Raw genomic sequence first — 27,400 nt, 5'->3', positions numbered from 1 at the left:
AGAATGAGTCAACAAACAATAATTTGAAGTTTTTCAATAATGTGGACCATTTAAAATATTAGGTTCTACAAAGGTACATGCATATCAATTAAAAAAATATCATCAATGGTGAAGCATTTCCTCATCGTAATTGTATCATACAACTAATCAGTACTAATACAAACATGTTTTATTACTATTTTATAGAGCTATCGTGCAACGCACGGGCTTTTATGTAATATATGCAATCATTGTTGGTAAAGATGCAAATGTATATTATACCAGGTTAACACAAACAAAACAAAAAACCGCCCAATTAAAATCGAACCTATCCACTTTAAACTTTTTAATTTAAGTTTAAACTTTTAGTTCGAACTCCTACTTTAATTTTAAACTTTAACTATAGGTTGAACATGTCAAATGGGTCGAAAATTGCCCAAGGTATATGTCAAAACGAATGGATACAGTGCTGGTGAAATATGTCTCATTATATTCCGACGCATCAAACTTTTGTTTGTTATGTTACAAGATGGAAGTCACAAGTTTATTGTTTAGGTGCTTACAGTATTTCCATGTTCTTATTCTTCAATTTTTCATATATATGCAGAATAAACAATTAGCATGTCAGATTTTGTAGCGTTAATCTATGTGTTTTGTGTAAAACAAAGTTTGAGTTATCCAACTTTTGGTGATTTTGTTACTTATAAATTTGCTACTGTTGATCATGTGTTTTATGTTTTGCTACTGTCGGATTTAGTATACTTCATGTATGTGTTTTTGTAAAAAAAAAAAAAAAAAAAAAATACTTAAGCAGATTATGTTAATTTCATTCACAACAATTTATGTGATATTGTCTTTATCATACAGTTAATTGATATAGCATTTCACAGTTCAAGTATTTTCATGATTAAGAGTCCCGAAAACAAAATTGACTAAAGCCGGGCACCAAATGTTTATTCCAATACCTATACAAAGAACGTGCTTTTTATCTATTAAATGTCTACAGGAATCAATAACAAGAACTTGTGTTATGAAGAACTGAATGAAATATATATTTTAAACATTTAGGTTCTCTCTATTTTTTGTACTTTAAAAATTTTACGCACAACATTATTTAGGATAATGACCAAATATAATCATTATTTCATATACATTTACAATATATTAGATAATGTTTTCGGATGAGTACCAATCCAACGGACGGGCTCATAAATCTAGTTATCTATATATCTAATAGATAAAACACTGTAGCACTATTCACCAATAGTAACCAGAGGTATTTTCGTCATTTCATCTATTTTTTTTCAACGATAAAAGATGCAACTTTCGTAAAAGAACCAACCCTTCAATGTTACCAAAAGATGTCGAAAAAAATTCTTTTTTACAAAAAAATCAACATTTTTTTTCCTTCTTTACTTCCTTAACGATAAAAGAGGCAACTTTCATAAAAGGAACAACCCTTCAATGCTACCAAAAGATATCGAAAAACATTCTTTTTTACAAAATAGATCACCTAACTTTAAAAAAAAAAACGAACGCTAAAAGAAGCAACTTTCACAAAAGGAACAACCCTTCAATGTTAGATGAAAAAAAGTACTTTTTTTTTAAACTCGCACTCAAAACGGAGCCCCCAGCGCGAAGCGAGGGCTCCACAACTAGTTTTATACAATGTACAGATAGATAATAGAAATATAGATTTATTATTCTCCATTATGGGCAACATCTTACAATACAGCACAATACTACTACATCAAGAGGGAAAAAAAAAAAAAAAAGATAACACAACGCAAAGAGCATCTCTAAATACAGAGAATACCTAGTCTATACAGTGCTAATCAGCACGCCTTTCATCTGTACTCCTTTGACTTCATACAGACGACTTACTTCTCAGTTGTTTCATTGGCACATCGATTTAATTCTTCGGTTTGTTTGTATGTTTGTTTGTTCATGGTGATTAAAAAGATCAATTGTTTCCCCATACACCATCCCATGCACCAGCGGGTGCACCTTTTGGTCCCTCGATTTGATTATGAGGACCGTGGGGTCCGTTTGGTCCAGGGGGTTGAAGCTTGTTTGGCTTCGTTTTAACACCCAAGATTCGCAATACAAATCTAGCTAACTCTCCATATAACATTCCTGACCGGTCAAATAACTGCAAACAAAAATAACCCAAATTATTTGGCCTACTCTCTTTTTGCCAATTTCATTGTACAAATACAAGGAATAAAAATAACCCAAATTAACTGGTTCATGAAGTAACAAAATTTCCACCTCTAGTATTAAATAATAATAATCATGATCATGGACAAATAAAAAAGATTAAAAAATACAACATTTGAAAATACCTGAAGAAGTGCTGACATGAACATGTGAAAGGCTTGAGCATTTTGGTCTATAAGCATAGCTACTCGGCCAAAAAAAGTTACAAATCCCGACATCTAAAGACAAGTGTAAAACATTTATCGACTGTTTAAAAAAAACATATTATAAAGAGAGCTTATCTCCATATAGTGTCATTCAACTTACCACACGCATCAAAGAAATCCAAAATCCTGGAGGCTGTGTAGGAGGACCAAATGGATTGTTTGGATCATCGTCACCATACGGACCACCCGGACCGCCCATACCCATGCCCATACCCATACCCATTCCCATTCCCATACCACCCATTGAGCTTCCATAACCACCACCATACATACCTCCGCCATACATGCTGCTACCCCCTCCGTAAAGACCACCATAACCACCTCCTCTATACATGCTATTTCCATATAGACCACCACTACCATAAGTCGACCCCATTCCACCATAAGAACCATAACCTCCGGCCCCATATCCAGAATTGTAACCCAAAGTGGACCCATAACCCGCACCTAAAACAAAACAAATATATAATTCAGTTTAACATCAAAGCAGAGATTAAAGCCGGCTACAAGTGTTCTCATGGCTACTAACAAAGTTTTAACGAGTATCCATTGAAAAATTTGCAAAAAGTAACCAACTTTGACTGGGTAACCAGGTCAGATTGAATCAAGATTTTTTGAACTTCTATGGTTTTTTACAGTTTAAGAAAAATTGGATAACAAAAAATCAGAAATTCAAACAGTAGTTACCTCCTAAAGTGGTCCCATAAGTCGGTTGTTGTTGCTCCCATGGTCTAGAGGGTACAGGTCTACCGAGATTATTCCTGTTAACTGTTGAAGTTGTATCGTTTGGGGCTACGATTTCACCAGGTCTTGCTGTTCCAGAAGACTCAACTACGTCACTTGTGCTACCAGAAGATGCCGGTTTGAAAGGAGTGGGACCCGATGCAGTCCCGGCTCGTTCCCATGGCTTGGGAGGTGCTCCACCTCCTGTGTTGTAAAAGAACAATAAATAATACAAATATTACATTTATTTTACCATTTAATTTGATATGATATGATATGATAAACTAAACTACAACGGACAACCACAACACATGAAACTAGAACTTAAACTACACAAAATCACTCAAATAACGTATCGTACAGCACGTAACAAGATATATGTTATAGAAGCTACAATTCTATATATCGAGTGATAATAATAAACATGTGTACATTGTACAATGGACTAGTATATGCACTGAGAAATAGGATTAGATTCATGTACAATGGACCAGATAAAGATCTGAACTTTTTTCGCCTAAGTATACGCTTTTCGTGTTGGACTACTATTACAATCTCAAAATCTCTCATGACCACATTATCAAGAGTTAGTAACACACCTTTCGTTTGTTTTATACAACACTAATTAACACATCTTAAACCAAAATCAGTTTTTTCATTATAAGATTCATCATCAAAATCTAACAAACCGAGAACTCAATAACATGTGTTCATTCAATAATTCAACAGCCATAACAACTAATCAATAACAAAAACAAGTAAATTATTCAGAAACCATTCAATTTCCACATAAATTCAATCAAAGTTATAGCTTTACCCTAATTCCCATATCCCAATCCACACAAATTAATTAGCCTCAAAGATCAAACCCTAGTTAAAAAAAAAACCCCCCAAATTTTAAATATCAATTGATCTACACCTCCTAGATTAAAATTTCTCAACAGTTGAGCAGAAAAAATAAATAAAATCAAAATTAAAAGCTTCGTTCACATCCCAAATCGATACAGTTGAATCGAACGAAGCGCTAGAAAACTTAACAGCTTTTTAATCAATTAAACAAAAATTAATTATAATTAGAGAATAACAGATCATGTCAAGATCGAGGGATAAAGATAAAAACCTGATTGTTGAGAATTATTGGTTGCCATGGCAGCGAGAGAAATGATTTGAGGAAACCCAACACCACCAAAAGAACAAAGTATAGAGATAAAGGGTGGTTAGTAAAATAAAGGTCCAAATTCTTGTGCCAAATTTGTATATTCGATGGGTTTTATTTTTATCCCTTTTTATTTTTTTTACTTATTTTTGTTGATGATTCTTTGATAAAATAAAAATGTGATTTTCAGTTTTTTTCAATGTTTTCAATTTTTGAATTTACTCTTTTGCCCTTCGGTAGCTATAATGGCGATGGCCGTGTGGGGTCGTGTTGGTCAATTTAGGCTTTCCCTTCCTTGTGAAACGCGCCTATTCCTATTTTATCTTACACATTTCTATTTCTATATTTATTTATTATTTATGTGCATTTTATTAACGATAAACGTGCATCAATTGTGTATATTTGATAATTGATATTGATAATTCTCACATTAATAAAAACTAGCAAAAAAAATTTGATCGCGCGTTGTTCCGGTTGTATTCGACGTGCGGTCGAATTTGGATATACGTTGTTTGGTACCTAATATATCTAGTAGGTTGCGTTGTTTGTTGGGCGTGTATGTATATGTATATAATATAAGCCGAAATATTTAGTATTATTTTAACGATGTCCGTTTCGCGTATAGTTAGTCGTGTTGTGTTCGTAAAATTATTTCGAGTTAAACTGTGGTCTCGGAAAAATTTAACTCGCACCGCGCGAGAATATAGGGTCCGTTATCTAGTATTTTTTTAACGATGTCCGTTTCGCATATAGTTTGCCCTGTTGGGTTCGCCTGATTTTTTCGACACCGAGCGAGAAGATATGGTCCGTTAAAAATTCTGGTGGAATTAGTTTCTTTTATTTTAATAAAATTATATATTTACGCTTTCGACCCCAGAAAAAGTTTAAACTTGAGGGGCCGTTTTGTAAATTGAGCCAACCTTGAGGGACCGTTTGTAGTGTGAATGTAAACTCAAAACGACAATTCGGCAAAACTGAAATTACGGTTTTTGGGGGACCTGAAAAAGTGTAAACTTGAGGGGCCGTTTTGTAAATTGAGCCAAACTTGAGGGACCGTTTGTAGTGTGAATGCAAACTCAAAACGACAATTCGACAGAACTGAAACTACGGTTTTTGGGGGACCTGAAAAAGTGTAAACTTGAGGGGCCGTTTTGTAAATTGAGTCAAACTTGAGGGACCGTTTATAGTGTGAGTGCAAACTCAAAACGACAATTCGACGGAACTTAAACTAAGATTTTTGGGGGGAGTAAGATTTTTGGGGGGAGTTTTAGTATATAGGTATAATAATATAATATAATAATAATTAGTATACAGTATATAATTACCATAGATAATATTTTTATACAAATTAATTAATAAATTAATTATAATACTGAAAGCTGTCACTAATCTAATTATTTTTAATTTTTAAATATATAGATATTTAATTTAACTAAAACTACTGTAATTTAATCGCGTCATCAGCAAACGTTGATTTATTAGCAACTTAACTGTCGCTTAGAGCTTAAAAATTCAACTTTCAAACATGTTTAAAACCTATGAAAATTTTATTCTACCATTTAATGGCGTCTCACACTTTATTTTTTATTTTATTTTTATTTTATTTATTGGTCGAAGGTTCATTCAGAATAAGTATTCTCTCTAATCAATTGAGAGAGATAATTTTCTCTACTTTTGTGTAGTGTTTCACTATGGATGAAAAAAATGACTTTTCTAAAATGTAAGAATGTCTAAATCTTTTATTATTATTTTTTTGTTCCCAATCATAACAAAGACTTTAATGAGAGTGAGACTGACTTAAGATAGAAACCGAAATCAAAAATTGTATAATAAAGTTTTCTAGTAGCATTATTTTTATATATTTATTAATATTAATTAATTAATGAATACCTATTGACTATTGTATAGAAAAAATACGAACCTTTATTTGTTATCATCGTTATGTATGACTTATTAGTATACTCCGTGTATTAACTTAAATTAAATAATCAATTAACTTTATCCTAAAATTGGATTGAAAAAATCTGGAAAATAAATAAATTTGCAGCTAAAAACTCAGAGGGAATAAGGAGGGTACACTAACACTTTGAGACCTTAATATTTTTTCGCTAACCATATTGTTGAACGTGAATCTTTTATTGCCATAAAAGGAATTTGAAAAAATCTCATCAATATTTATGGCCAACATACTGATGAAGCAAAAAAAAGAATGTGGGATGAGCGAAATGTAATTATAGATTGTGACGGGTCATTGTGGATTTTGTTTGGTGATTTCAACGAGGTAAGATTCAGCACCGAAAGAAAGAACACAACATTTATTGAAAGTAGAGTTTCCATGTTCAATGAGTTCATAAAAAAAAGACCTAATCGATGTTCCTCTCGGAGGAAGACTTTACACCAGAATAAGCGATAATGGTTTAAAATTTAACAAAATAGACAGATTTTTGATTTTCGAGAATTGTTTGCAACAATGGCCGAATATCAGTGCCATGATTCTTGATAAGAAACATACGGATCATTGTCCGATCATTCTAAAAAATGGCGATGTTGATTTCGGACCAAAACCCGTGAAAGTTTTCGATGAACATAGAGAGGCACACGACATAATAAGAAGGCATGGGACTTTAAGGTTAATAGTTATAAGTCTGATTTCATTTTCCGTGATAAACTGGAAAATGTAAAGCAAGAACTCCGAAACCATTTCTCCACCTCCCAATGCAAGCTAAATAATGAAATCGAAGAATTGACAAAGGCTATAAATGAATGGGTGCAAAAGGTTAGACAACAAACCCGGATGAAACCTCAAGGCAAAAGTGGATAAAGGATCGGGAAAACTTAATTCAGAAAGAAAAGACGCAAAACGATATGTTAAAGCAAAAGTCAAGGTTTAAATGGGCATTATATAACGACCCTCATTTTTCCATTCTATATTTTTTTTCAATATTAAATGCCCAAACAATACTTAACAATTAAACTTTAATCGACAAATTGTTAAGAATTATAAAACATATTAATTAACTTTGTGTAATAAACGACAAGTTGATAAAAGATAAAAAAAATAAAAAATAATGAGCTAATAAACTTTCGTGACCAAAATGTAAAACTCTAGAACTTGTAACCTTTAAATATTTAAACTTGAACTTAGAATGAGTCATTTAAGCTAACCTAAATTACAAGGACTAAAAGGAAAAAGATCCAAACTCCTTCCCCTAAACCCTAGCCAAAATTTTAAGGGGTATAATTACCCTTTTGCCCTCCTAAATTCGGCCCACATCACCACCACCCTAAACTCTAACTTGTTCCCTAAGTATTACTTGTTAAACTATAATTCTAGAATTCTCTAATCTCTCCTTTAAATAGGGACCTAGGCTAGAGCAAATTTTGTACCAAATCATTCTCACAATTCTCTCCCAAAAATCACAAAACCCTCTCCTCTCTCTTGGAAATTTCGGCCAAGAAGGAGAACACCACACCACCAAGATCTTCAAGTGATCTTCAAGCGATCTTCAAAGGATCTTCATCGTGTTCTTCGTGTTCATCAAGATCTTCAAGGGTGTTCTTCAATCTTTAAGTGTTTGATCTTCATCTTCAAGTCATCTTCATCTTTTCTTGTTAATCTTCATCATCATTCATCAAGGTATAACCCTAGATCCAAACTTTTAAATTCTTGTTTCAATTCATGTTTTCATTCATGCATGATCTTAACATACATACTTGTTCATGTAAAAAATAATAATATACATATACATATATGTTACGGTTTAAAAAAAAAGAGTTAGATCTTGAAAACCCTAATGATTCATCAAAGATTGTGTTAGTATTTAAAAATGGTAATAAGATATATACATGCTATAAATAGGCACACCATGCATTGTAAAAAAATAAACTATATATATATATATATATATATATATATATATATATATATATATATATATATATATATATATATTATATATATATATATATATGTGTGTGTGTGTGTGTGTGTGTGTGTGTGTGTGTGTGCCGAAAGTTATAAAAAAAGGATTTTTGTTAAATCTTAAAAATCCTAAAGATTTGATAAAGATATGTTTGTATTTAAAAAGGAAACAAAATATATACACGATATATATACACGTATTAAATATTAAAACCCTAATATTAACTAAACCCTAAACATTAATTAAAACCCTAATTATTACCTAATCATTATTACACTAAAACCTAATCATTAAAAACTACTTTAATTAATTAACCCTAATCATTAATTATTATTACTACATTAATTTACTAAAACCCTAATACTATTATATAACACTTATACACTTATATTATTACTAACACATAATATACTACTACTTATATTATATTATACGATTACGATAGTCAATCACGATAACGTGTGATTACTCGAACGTCAATGCTACTTAAGGCCTAGGGTGATCCTTGGTACCACTATGGGACGCTTGTGGATTACGAATGCCAAACTTAGATTTTGGTCAAGAAATCCTGGGCCAACCGGTAAGAATTGGTCATTCTGGTGACTCGGCGGTGGAATAGATGTTTGAGTATGGTGCACAATGTCAAACCCGACTATAGTAATCATACACCTAGTTATCTTCACACTTAATAGGTGGTAGACTTATTAAAAACAACTCACTAGTGATCAGCGTTAGCTTACTAAAAGTGGAAACATACTAAGAATGGAAACTTAGTAAAACGAATTATACTTAAAACACTTGCATACTTAAACTTAAACTTAGGCAAAACACTTAACTACTCTTAAATGTCAATAGGTTGACTTTCTGCTCATCCATCCAAACTTTCTATTCCGAGAAATAATGATCTCTCTCTACTTACAAAGGTGAATTCATAGCCCCTCTTACTATTGCGCAACTTATTTAATTTTTTGAGGTGAGACACATGCTACTTTTACTATTTACAATTTAGACACAAGTACCAACTGTTAAACTATGCTATACCCGACTATGTACGACTAAGTCCCTACAGTGATATTTTTAATTGCTCGTTGGACGCATTCTTAATTATTGGGGGTAGGCCTATCGGGAGTAACGTCCCCGATACATTTGACCAAGTCATTGTATTACTTAATAATGAAATTAAACCAACAAGTATAGACACAACTTGTCTTTAGAGCAAACTTTGAACGTTTAGTTTAAATATCACGAATTGGCATAACTTTTTGGTCCCTTCGAGATCAACTCTTAAGATCTTTGTGATCTTCATGAAAACTAAAGATGTGTGATCTACTTTTGAAAATAAAATCTTGTGATCTAAAAACAACGATAACTACTTTTGTTAAACCTATGATTTCACTCAACCTTTTTGGTTGACACTTTAGCATGTTTGTCTCAGGTGCTGCCTGATCAAGCTTATTTACTTACTGCTTATGTGATGCTAGTTGGACTTAGGATCAAGAGATATCACATTTATTATTCTTGCATATGAAACAATTACTTTATTGTAATTTTCATTATTGTAACGACATTTCATTTTCCGCTGCGTACTCAATAAAGTTTGTTTTTATCATTTAGTATTGTTCTCGTATTATAATATGTTGGTTTGTTTGATATTAGTGACGTTTATTCCAGACCCTATCTGGAGGACGTCATAGAGTGGTATCAGAGCATAACCAGGCTGTTATAGAGAACCAGGATTGCATCCTTATGTGTGCCTTATTTGTTAGCTAGGGTGCCTTAGCAATCTAGGAAACTATAACCTTTCCTGCCTTAGACTTTAAAGCACTTAGGATTGCCTTGTAATCTTAAAACATATACTTTACAGTCTTATCTTAAAACTGATCGAAATCTCTTTTCTAATGTTAGGATGTCTAATTTTCATCAAGCGAACAAAATGAATCTTTTCAAGCCAACCGAAAAAGGAGCTGAAAGGTCTTCCACTGAAAGACTAGTACAAAGTCCACCTTATGGCATTGGTAGTCCTCCCTCACCAAATTATAGCCCGGATACTCTACCTACTTCTCCTAATTTTCACCCGACTCAAGGATCTGAAAGCCCTGCTAATTCTGTCGACTCTAGCTCTTATCATACACTGGTATATAAATCGATGAGTACTCCTGAATGGGATGCTCTTCAAGATCTCCCTAACAACGACAGTGACTTCTCAAATTATGAGCCAGAAGAAGAGCCTATTGAAGAATCATATGAAAACTCAACTCTAAAGAGAAAGCAACCCGAACCCGCTACTACTGGTGAAATCAGTCCATTATTTTGTAATAACATGGAGCACGTAATGGTGAAGCGTGATATCATCAACCTTCAGAGTAGTTGTAAGAAGAATAGAGAGTATAGCAGACGCCATGTTGCTCTGATAGAAGTGCATCTAAACAACCTAGAAAAAGAAAACAAAATCTTGAAGGAAATCATCAAAGAGTCCTTCGACTCTCAAACCGAAAGGCTAGAGAAACTTGTGAAGAATAACATGGACAAAGTGATGGCTGAGAAAGAGAAGAAATGAAGTGTATCTTGTTCTTTGTTTTCCTATTTATTTATTTTCCATTTTCCTATCTATGTAAAGGTTATGCCTTAAACTATTCCCATTTCCAACTCGTGTAATAAAAGCTTATTTAATGCCTCGTTCTTAATAATATAAAGTGTTTCGTTTATCTTTATCCCGCTTAAAATTTTTCAAACTTATGACCCATCCGATTTATCAAACTTCTATACACCCTTATGTAGTGAAGAATCATGGTTCGTCCAACCGCACCAACTCTTACCACGATGTTTCATAACTTTCTCGTTTGACCATGTAGCGACCCGACCAAATCATGTTTGACGGCGCCGTCTACTTAGGTCCCGTTACGTGGTCATAAGTCTTTAAGACAAAGTTTGACCAAAATATGTCGCCTTCATTTCATAATAAAGATTGTTCCCAAAGTTTACAAGAATAGTTCCACCACAAGTTACGATACAAAGTTTTAAGTACAAATGAAACTTATGCGACACAATTTAAAAGTAAAGTCAAAAGACGCTCCATGAAATGCACATATACTCGACATCCAATGCAAGTATCAAATAATGAGCGGAAGCATGTATCATGTATCGTTCAAGGACCTGAGAAAAACATAGAAATCTGTCAACGAAAACGTTGGTGAAATCATAGGTTTAAGTAAGTAAGTACAAGTGAACCACAAGATTTGCATCAATGAATTAATAGTAATACATTCCAAAAGTTTGTTTCACGAGCACCCAATTATCAATGCTTAACATTTCCTTCCATTGAACCCCATCACTTAGTGCTAGAACATACATTGTTTCTCGAAAATATATTTCATTCGTAAACGGTAGCGAACCGTTTGAATGAGGGTTTGTCAAACCCATATGGATCCATACAACATAAGTTCTCGCTTACACCCGGCAAGTGTAACTAATGATAATCGAATTGAGGATTTTGTTCTAAACTCGTATGTAGAATGTTTGTTTTCCTGTACTTGTGTTCACTTAGTAAAAGAAATGTTTATGTTTTCTCATCCCAAATGTAAGTTCAAAAAGAGTAAAAGTGGGACTATGATCTCACCTTGAGTGCACGAGTAGTAAAGTACTTCACAAAATAACGTGTGCGAAGGATAGTGCTAGTCTTGACCTAAACAAATAGGTCGTATCAATAACGGTGAACACGATAGGTCAAAGATGTTCAATTAGTCCTATGGCTCGTCACGACTCAATAATGTAGCATGTGAGTCAAGTTGTCATGTTTCATGCAAGGTACAAGTATAAAAACATGTTAGAACGATTGCACAATTATTTGGTTAAGTTTGATTAAAAGTCAACTTGGTCGGGTCAAAGTCAACGGAAAAGTCAACGGGGTCGGGTTGGATATCCGACAATTTTTCTAAGTTATATAATCATATATGAGCATGTTGGCCAAGTTTCATGTTAATCGGAGGTCCGTAGCATAGCAAACATTTTCATGTCAAATGACCAAAGCGAACAGCCAGTTTTAGCCAAATGGGACGGCGTCCCAAATGGCTAGACGACGTCCCGGTTTTAAGGTTGGGACGGCGTCCTGATCTTTTCCCAGGTCCTGTTTGCTGTATTCCTCAAATGGACGAACCAAAACACAAACAATCACATTTTATGATCCGCAAACAATTAGAACATGTATTTTATATCGTCGGAAAGCTCTTTCGACAAGGAACGCAACTAAGCACTTTTCATCAAGCAAAAACATCATATACTATAACCGAAATCCCGTCAAGTGATCAATAGAGGTTTATTTTCAAGTTTCAAGTTTATCAATTGAAATTTAAGTTTCGGGAATCCAATTTATACATATGATATGCCGTTTTGAAGGTAATGAAACATGTAACACAACTAAACACTTATCAATAACATTAACAAGCATTCAACGCATCAAAAGTTCGTTTTAAGAGTTGTCAACCCTAACCAAAAGTTCACAAAATCAATAATCGCGTTTATGAAGTTTCTCAAATCAATCTATACATCAAATTGAAGCTAGAGATGCTAGTAACACAATTAAAGCATCAACTTTTAACATCTAACAACATATGATCATCCAAAATTCAAGAACAACACACCAAAATTCAAGTTCATGCTAGTTACACTAAAACAACGAGATCGAGCATATAAATCATATATTCATGTTAGACTTGAGCCATAGACACTAATTAACACTTTTATAAGTTAAAAACATCAAGAACACAAAATCTAGTGATTTTAGAAAGTTACCCAAATGAGATGAAGTTGGTACCAAAACGAAGAGGATGAAGAGAGGATCACGAATATGTAATTTATTTTGTTGTAAGCCTCCTAGATCGAATTTAGATGATGATTGAATGAATATGGTTTTGGGTGTGTGTGTTCTTGCTAGAGAGAAAGAGAGAGAGAGATGAAGATGAAATGAATGGGTGAAAGGGGTTTGACCCTTTGACCTAGTCAAGGGTTTGATCCCTTGTCAAGTTTAGTCCCTCAACTTTCGTTCGGGTGCGGGAATTACCTAAACGAGATAATTTAAAACGCGTATCAACGGGAGATGTTATAAACATATAACGGACTTCATATTAGTATAACGGAAAAGTAAATGGAAAAAGGCGGGATGTTACATTACCTACTCCTTAAAAGAAATTTCGTCCCGAAATTTAAGTAGGCGTAGTAGTCGTTGTTTCTTCCTCGAGATCTTGCGTTTCCGAATTCACGAATAGATGAGGATACTTCCTTTGCATTTGATCTTGTCTTTCCCAAGTAAACTCGGGTCCTCTTTTGGCATTCCAACGAACTTTAACAATCGGGATTCGACTTTGTTTCAATGTCTTGACGGAGGTGTCCACAATTTCAACCGGTTCCTCCACAAAATGAAGTTTGTCATCAATAGTAAGTTCCTCGAGAGGGATGACGATATCGGGTTCGGCAAGACACTTTTTCAAGTTAGATACATGGAAGGTGGGATGAACGGAGTTCAATTGAGGCGGAAGATCTAAACGATAAGCAACGGTTCCAATACGCTCCAAGATTTCGAAAGGACCAATATACCGCGGATTTAGCTTCCCGCGTTTCCCAAAACGGATTACACCCTTCCAAGGTGCGACTTTTAACATTACTCGGTCACCGACTTGAAATTCAAGATCGTTGCGTCGTTTGTCGGTATAGCTCTTTTGACGACTTCGGGCCGTCCTAAGCCTATCTCGGATTTGAACGATTTTCTCGGTGGTTTCGTGAATGAGTTCGGGTCCGGTGATTTGCACGTCGCCTACCTCGGCCCAACAAAGAGGTGAACGACATTTGCGGCCATATAGCGCTTCAAAAGGTGCGGCTTTAATACTCGCGTGATAACTATTGTTGTAAGAGAACTCGGCGAGAGGTAAGTGCTTGTCCCAAGCTTTTCCGAAATCAACCACGCAAGCTCGTAACATGTCCTCTAAGGTTTGAATTGTACGTTCGCTTTGTCCATCGGTTTGAGGATGATATGCGGTGCTCATGTCTAAACGCGTTCCCAACGCTTCTTGCAATGTACGCCAAAATCTAGAAACGAAACGACCATCTCGGTCGGAGATAATCGATAAAGGTACACCGTGTCGGGCTACGACCTCCTTAATGTAAAGTTGTGCAAGTTTCTCCATTTTGTCCGTTTCTTTCATGGCAAGGAAGTGTGCGGATTTGGTGAGACGGTCAACAATAACCCAAATGGTATCATAACCGCCCGTCGTTTTTGGTAGTTTGGTGATAAAATCCATCGTTATTCTTTCCCACTTCCATTGCGGGATCTCGGGTTGTCGAAGTAGTCCGGACGGTCTTTGGTGTTCGGCTTTGACTTTGGAACATGTCAAACACTTGGAAACATACGTAGCTACGTCCCTTTTGATGTTCGGCCACCAATATAGTTGTTTAAGATCGTGGTACATCTTATTGGCACCGGGGTGAATCGAGTATCGTGACTTATGGGCTTCGTCTAAGATAAGGCTTCGTAGATCCCCATAACTAGGCACCCAAATTCTTCCGGCGAAATATCGGAGTCCGGTTTCTTTGACTTCGAATCGAGAGGTGAGGACGTTCAAGTGTTCGAGAGAGATGTTTTCATCCTTGAGAGCCTCATCTTGGGCTACCCGAATTTGGCTATTAAGGTTTGTGTGGATGGTGATGTTTAAAGCTCGGACACGGAGAGGCACCGCTCTTTCTTTTCGACTTAAGGCATCGGCTACTACATTTGCCTTCCCGGGATGGTAACGAAGCTCGCAATCGTAATCGTTTAAGGTTTCAATCCACCTTCGTTGTCTCATGTTTAGTTGCTTTTGATCGAAAATGTGTTGAAGGCTTTTGTGATCGGTGAAGATAGTACTCTTGGTTCCATAAAGATAGTGTCTCCACATTTTAAGTGCAAAGACAACGGCTCCGAGTTCGAGGTCATGTGTCGTATAGTTTCGTTCATGAATTTTGAGTTGTCGAGAAGCATAAGCAATGACTTTCGTTCGTTGCATCAATACACACCCAAAACCATGTTTTGAGGCATCGCAATATACAACAAAGTCATCATTGCCTTCGGGAAGTGACAAGATAGGAGCGGTGGTTAGCTTCGTTTTCAAGATTTGGAATGCGGATTCATGTTCGGTCGCCCAAATGAATTTCTTTCCCTTGTGAGTCAATGCGGTTAGAGGACGTGCAACCAAAGAGAAATTTTCGATGAATCTACGATAGTACCCGGCGAGACCCAAAAATTGACGAATGTGAGTAGGAGTAGTAGGAGTCTCCCATTTGCTAATGGCTTCGATTTTCGTTGGATCGACTTTAATACCTTGGTCACTTACAACATGACCAAGAAATTGAACTTCCTTTAACCAAAATTCACACTTGGAGAATTTGGCATAGAGTTGTTCTTGTCTTAAAAGTTCAAGCACGAGTCGGAGATGTTGTTCGTGCTCTTCTTCATTTTTAGAATAGATCAATATGTCGTCGATGAACACAATAACAAATTTATCGAGATACGGTTTGCACACGCGGTTCATAAGATCCATGAACACCGCCGGTGCGTTAGTGAGACCAAATGGCATGACAAGGAATTCATAACTACCGTAACGAGTCCGGAAAGCGGTTTTGGAGATATCTTCCCCCTTAACCCTTAATTGATGATAACCCGAGCGGAGATCGATTTTCGAATATACACAAGACCCTTGTAGTTGATCAAAGAGGTCATCGATGCGAGGAAGAGGATATCGGTTCTTAACCGTCAATTTATTTAGTTCACGATAATCAATGCACATTCGTAGGGATCCGTCTTTCTTTTTAACAAACAAAATCGGAGCGCCCCAAGGTGAATGGCTAGGTTGGATAAAACCACGATCAAGTAGTTCTTGGATTTGACTTTGCAATTCTTGCATTTCAGATGGAGCGAGTCTATATGGTGCACGTGCTACGGGTGCGGCTCCCGGAATAAGATCGATTTGGAATTCAACCGGTCGATGAGGTGGAAGACCCGGCAATTCGTCGGGAAATACATCGGAAAAGTCACTAACAATTGGCACATCATCGATATGCTTCTCATCGGACTCGACTTTCTTAACGTGGGCAAGGATCGCAAAACAACCCTTACGGAGTAGTTTTCTAACTTTAAGGCACGAAACGAGATTGAGTCTGGTGCAACTCTTATCGCCATAAACAATCAAAGGTTCACCATTCTCGATAGGAATTCGGATTGCGTTAAGATCACAAAGGATGTGAGATTTCGTTTTGACTAACCAATTCATACCGATTATTACATCAAAGCTTCCTAGTTCCATGGGTATCAAATCAATTTCAAATTCCTTACCCAAAATGTTTAACGTACACCCCCGGTAATATGTGTTGGCACTTAATAGTTTCCCGTTAGCCACTTCAATGGTATAAGTGGTATCTAATGGAAGAGGTGGAGTGCTAAAAGAATGAGTCAAAGTCTTGGATACAAAGCATTTATCGGCACCCGAATCGAATAAACAGGAGACATAAGAATTGTTGAGAAGAAACGTACCCGTGACTAGTTCAGTGTCATCCCGGGCTTCCTCGGTGTTGATGTTGAAAGCTCGGCCGCGCGTATTGGGGTTATCTTTCTTCTTTGGGCATGCATTTCTATAATGACCCGTTTGGCCACATTCGTAACAAGTGCCCGTCTTTGGTGCATTGGGCCACTTTCGAGCGACGGGAGTGGCACTTTTACAATCGTTGGCCTTATGACCAATTCCTTGGCACCGATGGCAAATTAGCTTACTACATTCGCCAAAGTGATGTTTGTTGCATTTGTTGCAAAAAGGTAGATTCCCGGCATAACCCTTCTTGCCGTCGAAAGTGAAAGATTTCTTGGCAAAGTTGTTGTTGCTTGATTGGGAGGGTTCCCACTTTCTTTTGTTGCCGCCCGATTTATCCTCGGCCTTAGGTGCTGGAACTACGATTTCGTCAACCGTTTCAATTAGTTGGCGAGCCATGTTCATAGCGGCTTGATGAGTAGTGGGTTTGGATGACATCACCCCTTGTTTGATGCTTTTTGGAAGACCGAGCATGTAGAGCTCAATCCTTTGAGATTCGGGGTTAACAAGATTAGGACACATCAAGGATAGTTCGGCGAAGCGTTGATTATAAGCTTTAAGATCGTTTCCGACCGCTTTCAAAGCTCTTAGTTCTTCCTCAAGCTTTCGGGTTTCTTCGCGCGGAAAATATTCAACAATCATCTTTTCCTTTAGATCGGCCCAAGAGAGGGCATGAGCTTCATCGGTACCCACCGATTGAACATAGGTGTTCCACCATGTTAGAGCAATTCCGGAGAAAGTGTGAGTGGAGTATTTGACCTTGTCTTGGTCCCGACAACCGCTTATGCTAAAGACGGCTTCCGTTTGCTCAAACCATCGGGTGAGCACGACCGGTCCCCCGGTTCCGTCAAAAGTGTGAGGTTTGCACCCCATGAAAGCTTTATAGGAGCATCCCTCGTTTGAGTTTCCGGCTCCATTGTTGTTGTTGTTGTTGTTGTTGTTGTTGTTGTGGTTGTTATTATTATTGTTTTTGGATGAGTGACCGGCCATGGCCGCATTTACGGCGGTAGCTATCATCCGTTCGAGAGCTTGTTCGGGAGTTTCATTGCGGCGTACACGACGAGGAGCCATTGTTCCTTCAAGACACAAGAATATCATTGATTAGTATTCTCAATAATACTAACCGTGATATAGAATAAAGATAAAGAGAAGTTTTTCCTCGACTCGCCTTAAATTCTTTATGCCATAATGTCGGAACGTTCATATGAGTCACCGTAATATAATCCCGGAAATTATATTACCCTGATTCATATGTGCATTCGACATCATTTCATATAGTCAAGGTGGCGTGTCAATCAAATTAAACAACGTGAGATTAAGATGAACTAAGAGTAGATATGAGTAGAAGCGTTCGAGTATAAATGCACAAGTAGTCAAGTAATTCCTACTTCAAGTCTATATGCCGGTTGTAGTCTAGACTCACCAATGTACCCTATGACTCGGGGTTGACACTAATGAACTCTAAATCCCTACAACCAACGCTCTGATACCATCTGTAGCGACCCGACCAAATCATGTTTGACGGCGCCGTCTACTTAGGTCCCGTTACGTGGTCATAAGTCTTTAAGACAAAGTTTGACCAAAATATGTCGCCTTCATTTCATAATAAAGATTGTTCCCAAAGTTTACAAGAATAGTTCCACCACAAGTTACGATACAAAGTTTTAAGTACAAATGAAACTTATGCGACACAATTTAAAAGTAAAGTCAAAAGACGCTCCATGAAATGCACATATACTCGACATCCAATGCAAGTATCAAATAATGAGCGGAAGCATGTATCATGTATCGTTCAAGGACCTGAGAAAAACATAGAAATCTGTCAACGAAAACGTTGGTGAAATCATAGGTTTAAGTAAGTAAGTACAAGTGAACCACAAGATTTGCATCAATGAATTAATAGTAATACATTCCAAAAGTTTGTTTCACGAGCACCCAATTATCAATGCTTAACATTTCCTTCCATTGAACCCCATCACTTAGTGCTAGAACATACACTGTTTCTCGAAAATATATTTCATTCGTAAACGGTAGCGAACCGTTTGAATGAGGGTTTGTCAAACCCATATGGATCCATACAACATAAGTTCTCGCTTACACCCGGCAAGTGTAACTAATGATAATCGAATTGAGGATTTTGTTCTAAACTCGTATGTAGAATGTTTGTTTTCCTGTACTTGTGTTCACTTAGTAAAAGAAATGTTTATGTTTTCTCATCCCAAATGTAAGTTCAAAAAGAGTAAAAGTGGGACTATGATCTCACCTTGAGTGCACGAGTAGTAAAGTACTTCACAAAATAACGTGTGCGAAGGATAGTGCTAGTCTTGACCTAAACAAATAGGTCGTATCAATAACGGTGAACACGATAGGTCAAAGATGTTCAATTAGTCCTATGGCTCGTCACGACTCAATAATGTAGCATGTGAGTCAAGTTGTCATGTTTCATGCAAGGTACAAGTATAAAAACATGTTAGAACGATTGCACAATTATTTGGTTAAGTTTGATTAAAAGTCAACTTGGTCGGGTCAAAGTCAACGGAAAAGTCAACGGGGTCGGGTTGGATATCCGACAATTTTTCTAAGTTATATAATCATATATGAGCATGTTGGCCAAGTTTCATGTTAATCGGAGGTCCGTAGCATAGCAAACATTTTCATGTCAAATGACCAAAGCGAACAGCCAGTTTTAGCCAAATGGGACGGCGTCCCAAATGGCTAGACGACGTCCCGGTTTTAAGGTTGGGACGGCGTCCTGATCTTTTCCCAGGCCCTGTTTGCTGTATTCCTCAAATGGACGAACCAAAACACAAACAATCACATTTTATGATCCGCAAACAATTAGAACATGTATTTTATATCGTCGGAAAGCTCTTTCGACAAGGAACGCAACTAAGCACTTTTCATCAAGCAAAAACATCATATACTATAACCGAAATCCCGTCAAGTGATCAATAGAGGTTTATTTTCAAGTTTCAAGTTTATCAATTGAAATTTAAGTTTCGGGAATCCAATTTATACATATGATATGCCGTTTTGAAGGTAATGAAACATGTAACACAACTAAACACTTATCAATAACATTAACAAGCATTCAACGCATCAAAAGTTCGTTTTAAGAGTTGTCAACCCTAACCAAAAGTTCACAAAATCAATAATCGCGTTTATGAAGTTTCTCAAATCAATCTATACATCAAATTGAAGCTAGAGATGCTAGTAACACAATTAAAGCATCAACTTTTAACATCTAACAACATATGATCATCCAAAATTCAAGAACAACACACCAAAATTCAAGTTCATGCTAGTTACACTAAAACAACGAGATCGAGCATATAAATCATATATTCATGTTAGACTTGAGCCATAGACACTAATTAACACTTTTATAAGTTAAAAACATCAAGAACACAAAATCTAGTGATTTTAGAAAGTTACCCAAATGAGATGAAGTTGGTACCAAAACGAAGAGGATGAAGAGAGGATCACGAATATGTAATTTATTTTGTTGTAAGCCTCCTAGATCGAATTTAGATGATGATTGAATGAATATGGTTTTGGGTGTGTGTGTTCTTGCTAGAGAGAAAGAGAGAGAGAGATGAAGATGAAATGAATGGGTGAAAGGGGTTTGACCCTTTGACCTAGTCAAGGGTTTGATCCCTTGTCAAGTTTAGTCCCTCAACTTTCGTTCGGGTGCGGGAATTACCTAAACGAGATAATTTAAAACGCGTATCAACGGGAGATGTTATAAACATATAACGGACTTCATATTAGTATAACGGAAAAGTAAATGGAAAAAGGCGGGATGTTACAGACCACGTCCATTTCATAACTTTCACGACTTCTATAACTTTCAAAGATATGAAAGTTGACCAAGTCTATAAAGACTGCAACTTAAGACTAGCCAACTATAACTCGACAAGTTCGTAACTGTTTTCATGGATGACATTTCGGTCTTCTCCAAGAGTAAGAAAGAACATGAGCAAGATTTGCAAATTTATTCTTGAACTCTTAAAAAGAACAACTCTACGCAAACTTTTCCAAGTGCAAGTTTTGGCTTAAAACTGACATGTTGTCGATCCAGCTAAAGATTACTGCTATCCTTAACACACTATATTAGAAATCATCATTGATCACATATCCTGACCTTATGGAGTGACCTTGGAATGGAAATATGAATTAGTGAAAAATAATGACGGTGGCCAATGTGATTATATTACAGTAATTCATATAAATATTCCAATATCATGACGTATGGAATAGAAAGTGAATCAAAGAAAACTCTCAAGCTATCTGTTCAAAAACCCAAATGCAAGGGCGTGAAAGGAGAAAAATGATCATCTTGATATTAGTAGATACGAAGAACTCATTCTAATCAAACTATATATCGATCTCATACTTATTTAACAAACTTTCATGTACCATAAAGGTTGTAAACAATCGAATCTTGAAGTTTTACATTCCTAAATGGATATCTCATAATCATTGATACTTAATCATCACTTGTTATATTCAAATCCTCTCTGTTATTACACTTTCGGTGTAAATTTTCATATGACTTTTAAGAAACCCATGTCATTTGAACCCTCAAACGTCGATATTACAAACACCATGTTCGCTATGACATTTTCTATGTCGAGATGATAAATATCTCATATGAATAATATTTTAAAGAATGGAACCTCCATACGTGCATCGTTTTTACTAGCATAGTCAAGAAACTTCTGTACTCGTACATCTACTTATAATAGACTAATTGGCACCATGCAAGTAATGGTGTCATACTCAAACAATAATCGATCATTGTCAACTCGAAAATCAAAGGTGAAATACACTATCTCAAGTTGTGGCTTGAGTTAAACTCATAACATCTGAAAAACTACTGTAACAATTGAAATGATTCCATCATACTTGATAATGCTAAAAACGAACATATATTTCATAGCATTATTCCTCAAGAAAGACAAGCTTTTAGTTGCAATTGTTCTATTTACAAGTGATATTCGTTTAAATAATAAAAGGTGAAGACAAAAGACAGATTCGACGAATTGAAGACGCAAACGACCAAAAAGCTCAAAAGTACAAAAGACAATCAAAGAGGTTCCAATTATTGATAAGAAACGTCTCGAAATTACAAAAGTACAAGATTCAAAACGCAAAGTACAAAATATAAAATTGTACGCAAGGACGTTCGAAAATCCGGAACCGGGACCAGAGTCAACTCTCAACGCTCGACGCAACGGACTAAAAATTACAAGTTAACTATGTATATAAATATAATATAATATATAATTAATTATATTAATTATATATATATTATATTTATAAATAAATCGTCGGCAAGAAAGACTCCAAAGAATGTGAGCTGTATTTTCAATCTCCGCGACTCGCGGAGTTTGAAGGACAAAAATGCCGCGAGTCGCGGAGCCCCAAAGTTTGAAAATCCCTATAAAAGCAAACGAATTCTGATCGCAAAAATCACAATATATCCATCCATCTCTCTATCTATATCGTAATATATATATATATATTTATAATTTATATTTTAATTTTAATTATAATTCTAATAATAAGGGTATGTTAGCAAATGTTGTAAGGGTGTAAGTCGAAATTCTGTCCGTGTAACGCTACGCCATTTTTAATCATTGTAAGTTATGTTCAACCTTTTTATATTAATGTCTCGTAGCTAAGTTAATATTATGCTTATTTAATCCGAAGTAATCATGATGTTGGGCTAATTACTAAAATTGGGTAATTGGGCTTTGTACCATAATTGGGGTTTGGACAAAAAAAAAAATTTTGTGGAAATTAGACTATGGGCTATTAATGGGCTTTATATTTGTTTAACTAAATGATAGTTTGTTAATGTTAATATAAAGATTTACAATTGGGCGTCCCTATAAATTACCATATACACTCGATCGGACACGATGGGCGGGGTATTTATATGTACGAATAATCGTTCATTTAACCGGACACGGGAATGGATTAATAGCCACTAGAATAATTAAAACAGGGGTGAAATTATGTACAAGGACACTTGGTATAATTGATAACAAAATATTAAAACCTTGGGTTACACTCAGTCGACATCCTAGTGTAATTATTAAACAAAGTATTAAAATCTTGTTACAGTTTAAGTCCCCAATTAGTTGGAATATTTAACTTCGGGTATAAGAATAATTTGACGAGGACACTCGCACTTTATATTTATGACTGATGGACTGTTATGGACAAAAACCAGACGGACATATTAAATAATCCAGGACAAATGACAATTAACCCATGGGCATAAAACTAAAATCAACACGTCAAACATCATGATTACGGAAGTTTAAATAAGCATAATTCTTTTATTTCATATTTAATTTCCTTTATTTTATATTTAATTGCACTTCTAATTATCGCATTTTTATTATTCGCAATTTCATTATCGTTATTTACTTTACGCTTTAATTTAAGTCTTGTATTTATTTTTAATATTTTACATTTGGTTTTAACTGCGACTAAAGTTTTAAAATCGACAAACCGGTCATTAAACGGTAAAAACCCCCCTTTATAATAATAATATTACTTATATATATATATATTTGTATTTTTATAAAAGTAAACTAATATAGCGTTAAGCTTTGTTTAAAAAGATTCCCTGTGGAACGAACCGGACTTACTAAAAACTACACTACTGTACGATTAGGTACTCTGCCTATAAGTGTTGTAGCAAGGTTTAAGTATATCCATTCTCTAAATAAATAAATATCTTGTGTAAAATTGTATCGTATTTAATAGTATTTTCCTGCTAAAATTAATAGTATTTTATACCACTCCGCTACCACATCAAGTATTTTTGGCGCCGCTGCCGGGGAACTCTCTTAAACGCCGGAAGCGCAACGCTAATAAAAAAAAAGATTTTTAGTTTACTTTTATTAAAAGTCGTTTTTATAAAAATACGTTTTAAATATTCGAAAATATAAAAAAAACAAAAATATAAATATTTTTAAGATTTTGTTAAATATTTAATTTTTATAAAGTTTCTTTATTTTTATATAAGTTTTATTTAAGTATTTTGTTTTTATTTAAAACATAAAAAAAAAATTTAATATATATAAATCTAGCTTTAAGATTTTTATTTATAAAATTATAAAGTAATTCTATTTTTATTTAAGTTTTAAATATAAGTTTTTATTATACACATATTTTTTTTTATATAAACAGAAAAATTAAAAACAGAAAAAAAAAAAACGCGTCAAATTTTAAACAAGCTGTCAATTGAATTTCTGAACCCCGCGACTCGCGGGGGTTTGCTGCTTTAAATACCGCAACTCGCGGAGGAGACCTGACACCGACAGAAACCCTAAACTGCAATTAATTACGGGTAATTAATTATTATTATTATTATTATTTAACCCTAATTATTATTATTATTATAATTAGTTTTATTTTAAGTTTTACTTTTTATTTAATTTGTTTTATTTAGTTAAATTAGTTTAATTAAATTGTAAAAGTAATACTTTTATAAAATAAATAATATAAAAATAATATTTTTATAAAAATTGTAATTTTTACAAATTTTTTGTATATTTTTATATTTTGTCCCTTTTTAATCGTTTTAGCGTAATATTTGTATTTTTCGCTCATATTTAGTTTTAAACTTAGTTTTTGCCATAGTTATTTTTACTTCTAGATTTTTAGGCTTTGCCGTAGAATTCCTTAAGTGCTTTTTCTTTAGACTAAGATTTAGGTACTTTAGAATTTTGCGACGCCTTTTTAAATTTTAGTTTCTTTTTAAGTTATTTCCATTTGGGATTTAGTTTTTCCTATAAGCTTTAATATTTTTAGACGACTTTTTCCTATGTATCAATTATCATTCCAATTAGTAATCTCAATTTGCGATTATAATTTTAAGTTAGTTGTAGTAATAAGGTTAGGTTAGTCAAGTATTCTTAAGTTTTATAAGTTTCTTTTATTTTTTCGTCACCTTTTATTTTTCAACCATTTTTCTTTTTCGACCTTTTTCCGACGAACTCTTTTTCTTTCTTATTTCTCGCTATTCTAGTTTTAGGACATAGATTTTTATTCTACTTCTTATCTAAATTTCTTAAAATTACGAAAATTTATTTTAAGTGGTTAAATTGATAGACATCAAAATTTTCTGGTTCGTAGTAATAGTTGGATTTGTACGTGGACCGGGTTATTGGAGCCAAACAGTCCTCAATTATATTGAGACCAAACGAATCCTGCCCCTCTGCTGCATCTTTTGGCTATTCGAAACGTGGGCAAAATCAGAAAAGTCTATTGATTGGATAACTTATTATAATTTTTCTTTCCTTTTAAAAACTAATAGGATATTCAGTGAATGCACCGAGCAAGACGTTCACCACCTTTTGTACGTTCACCACCTGAAACTAGATCAAGACATTTAGCAAATATTACCGCCGTTGATTTTTCTTTAGAATCGTCATCCAGTCGACCAAGTACTTCAGTTCAAATTTCCGATAATCCATTTTTTGAACCCGACCTCTCAATTGAGAATCCGGAGAATATTCAGGAACGATTCGTAGATCCTGAACCACTAAATTTTCCTCCGGAACCACCAATCATTCAAACAGAGATTGTTGAGGAACGAACCATTAAATCAGAATCCTCTAGTGATTCCGATTCAACAAATTCAATTATGGAGAATCTGGAACCTTTAAGTATGGAAGACCGAATGATAGCTAAACGCACTAGCCAAGGTCACACAATTACTCATCCAGACATTAATGCGCCAGATTATGAAATCAAAGGACAAATTCTACACATGGTGACTAATCAATGCCAATTTAGTGGTGCGCCGAAGGAAGATCCAAATGAACATCTACGTACCTTTAATAGGATCTGCACACTATTTAAAATCCGAGAAGTGGAGGATGAACAGATATATCTCATGTTATTTCCCTGGACTTTAAAGGGAGAAGCCAAAGATTGGTTGGAATCGTTACCTGAAGGGGCGATCGATACATGGGATGTTTTAGTTGAAAAATTTCTTAAACAATTCTTTCCTGCATCTAAAGCCGTAAGACTTCAAGCAGAAATTGTTACGTTCACACAGAAACCGAATGAAACTCTATATGAGGCGTGGACAAGATATGGAAAGTTATTAAGAGGATGTTCGCAACATGGTTTAGACACCTGTCAAATAGTACAAATATTCTACCAAGGATGCGACATCACTACAAGGAAAGACATAGATATAGCAGCTGGTGGTTCTATTATGAAGAAAACCGAAACTGATGCTTACAAAATTATTGATAACACTGCTTCCCACTCACATGAGTGGCACCAAGAAAAAGATATCGTTAGATCATCTAAAGCAGCTAGAGCCGATTCTAACCATGACTTAGATTCCATTTCCGCAAAGATAGATGCTGTCGAGAGACGAATGGAAAAGATGACTAAGGATATTCACTCAATACGAATTAGTTGTGAGCAGTGTGGAGGACCACATTTGACAAAATATTGTCTCAGTATTGAATTAACAATGGAACAAAGAGAGAATATTTCATACATAAACCAAAGGCCTGGAAATAATTATCAGAATAATTATCAACCGCCAAGACCGATTTACAATCAAAACCAGAATTATAACCGAAATATTCCATACAACAACCAACAAGGTCCTAGCAATCAACAAGTATCCAATAATAATTACAATCAGCAAAGACCTAATTTTCAAAACAAACCACCACAACAAACCGATGATAAAAAGCCAAATTTAGAAGATATGATGACGAAGCTAATTGAAACTCAAACGCATTTTTTCACATCTCAAAAAACAAACCAATGAACAAAATGCTCAAGCATTTAGAAATCAACAAGCTTCTATTCAAAATCTAGAACAAGAAGTAAGTAACCTAGCAAGGTTAATAGGTGAAAGAAAACCGAGAAGTCTACCTAGTGATACAAATGCTAACCCCCGGAATGAAACAGCTAAAGCCATTACCACAAGAAGTTGTACAACACTTAAACCACCTGAAATACCTGTAACTTCTGATGAAGCTATTCCTACTCCACAAGAACCACAACCTGATCAAGATAAGGAAAAAGAACCGGTAGTTGAAAAGGTTAATGAAGATAACACAGTTAAGGCTAAACCTTATGTTAAACCATACCAACCACCACTTCCTTACCCGAGTAAAATGAAGAAAGAGAAACTTGAAGCTGAGCAATCCAAATTCTTGGATATGTTTAAACAGATAAATGTAAATCTTCCTTTCATTGATGTGATTTCAGGAATGCCTAGATATGCTAAATTCTTGAAAGATCTAATCTCAAATAGAAAGAAAATGGAAGAACTCTCGGCTGTTACCATGAATGCTAATTGTTCAGTAGTGCTATTGAATAAGATACCAGAAAAACTATCTGATCCAGGAAGTTTCACAATTCCATGTTTTCTGGGTAGTCTTAGTTCAATAGAAGCATTGGCAGACTTAGGTGCTAGTATAAATCTAATGCCGTATTCACTATACGCTAAACTAGACCTTGGAGAATTGAAACCAACCAGAATAAGTATACAACTAGCCGATAGATCAATAAAATATCCTAGAGGTATAA

General features: G+C 35.0%; 1 protein-coding gene across 1 annotated transcript; it reads right to left on the bottom strand.

Annotated features, from left to right (window-relative positions):
* Nucleotides 1-1,595: 1,595 nt before the first annotated feature.
* On the bottom strand, nucleotides 1,596-4,404 carry LOC139882981 (peroxisomal membrane protein 13). The gene is made up of 5 exons (XM_071867224.1): nucleotides 4,249-4,404; nucleotides 3,093-3,332; nucleotides 2,506-2,852; nucleotides 2,325-2,417; nucleotides 1,596-2,131 (listed from the first exon to the last, which is right to left on the bottom strand). The coding sequence occupies exons 1-5, from the start codon at nucleotides 4,274-4,276 to the stop codon at nucleotides 1,943-1,945; spliced, it is 897 nt and encodes a 298-aa protein (XP_071723325.1). The 5' UTR covers nucleotides 4,277-4,404; the 3' UTR covers nucleotides 1,596-1,942.
* Nucleotides 4,405-27,400: the final 22,996 nt, after the last annotated feature.

The sequence above is a fragment of the Rutidosis leptorrhynchoides genome, chromosome 1, assembly GCF_046630445.1.
Source record: "Rutidosis leptorrhynchoides isolate AG116_Rl617_1_P2 chromosome 1, CSIRO_AGI_Rlap_v1, whole genome shotgun sequence".
Taxonomy (NCBI): Eukaryota; Viridiplantae; Streptophyta; class Magnoliopsida; order Asterales; family Asteraceae; genus Rutidosis; species Rutidosis leptorrhynchoides.
Note: the sequence above shows the minus strand (reverse complement) of the source record. Positions and strands in the feature narration are given on the sequence as shown.

Bases quoted from the DNA above. Each gene is read 5' to 3' on its own strand.
- LOC139882981 (XM_071867224.1), bottom strand. From the start codon at position 4,276: ATGGCAACCAATAATTCTCAACAATCAG. The intron at 3,333-4,248 runs GTTTTTATCTTT...TTTACAACACAG, and splicing joins CAATAATTCTCAACAATCAG to GAGGTGGAGCACCTCCCAAG. The intron at 2,132-2,324 runs GTATTTTCAAAT...TTTTGTTTGCAG, and splicing joins TCATGTCAGCACTTCTTCAG to TTATTTGACCGGTCAGGAAT.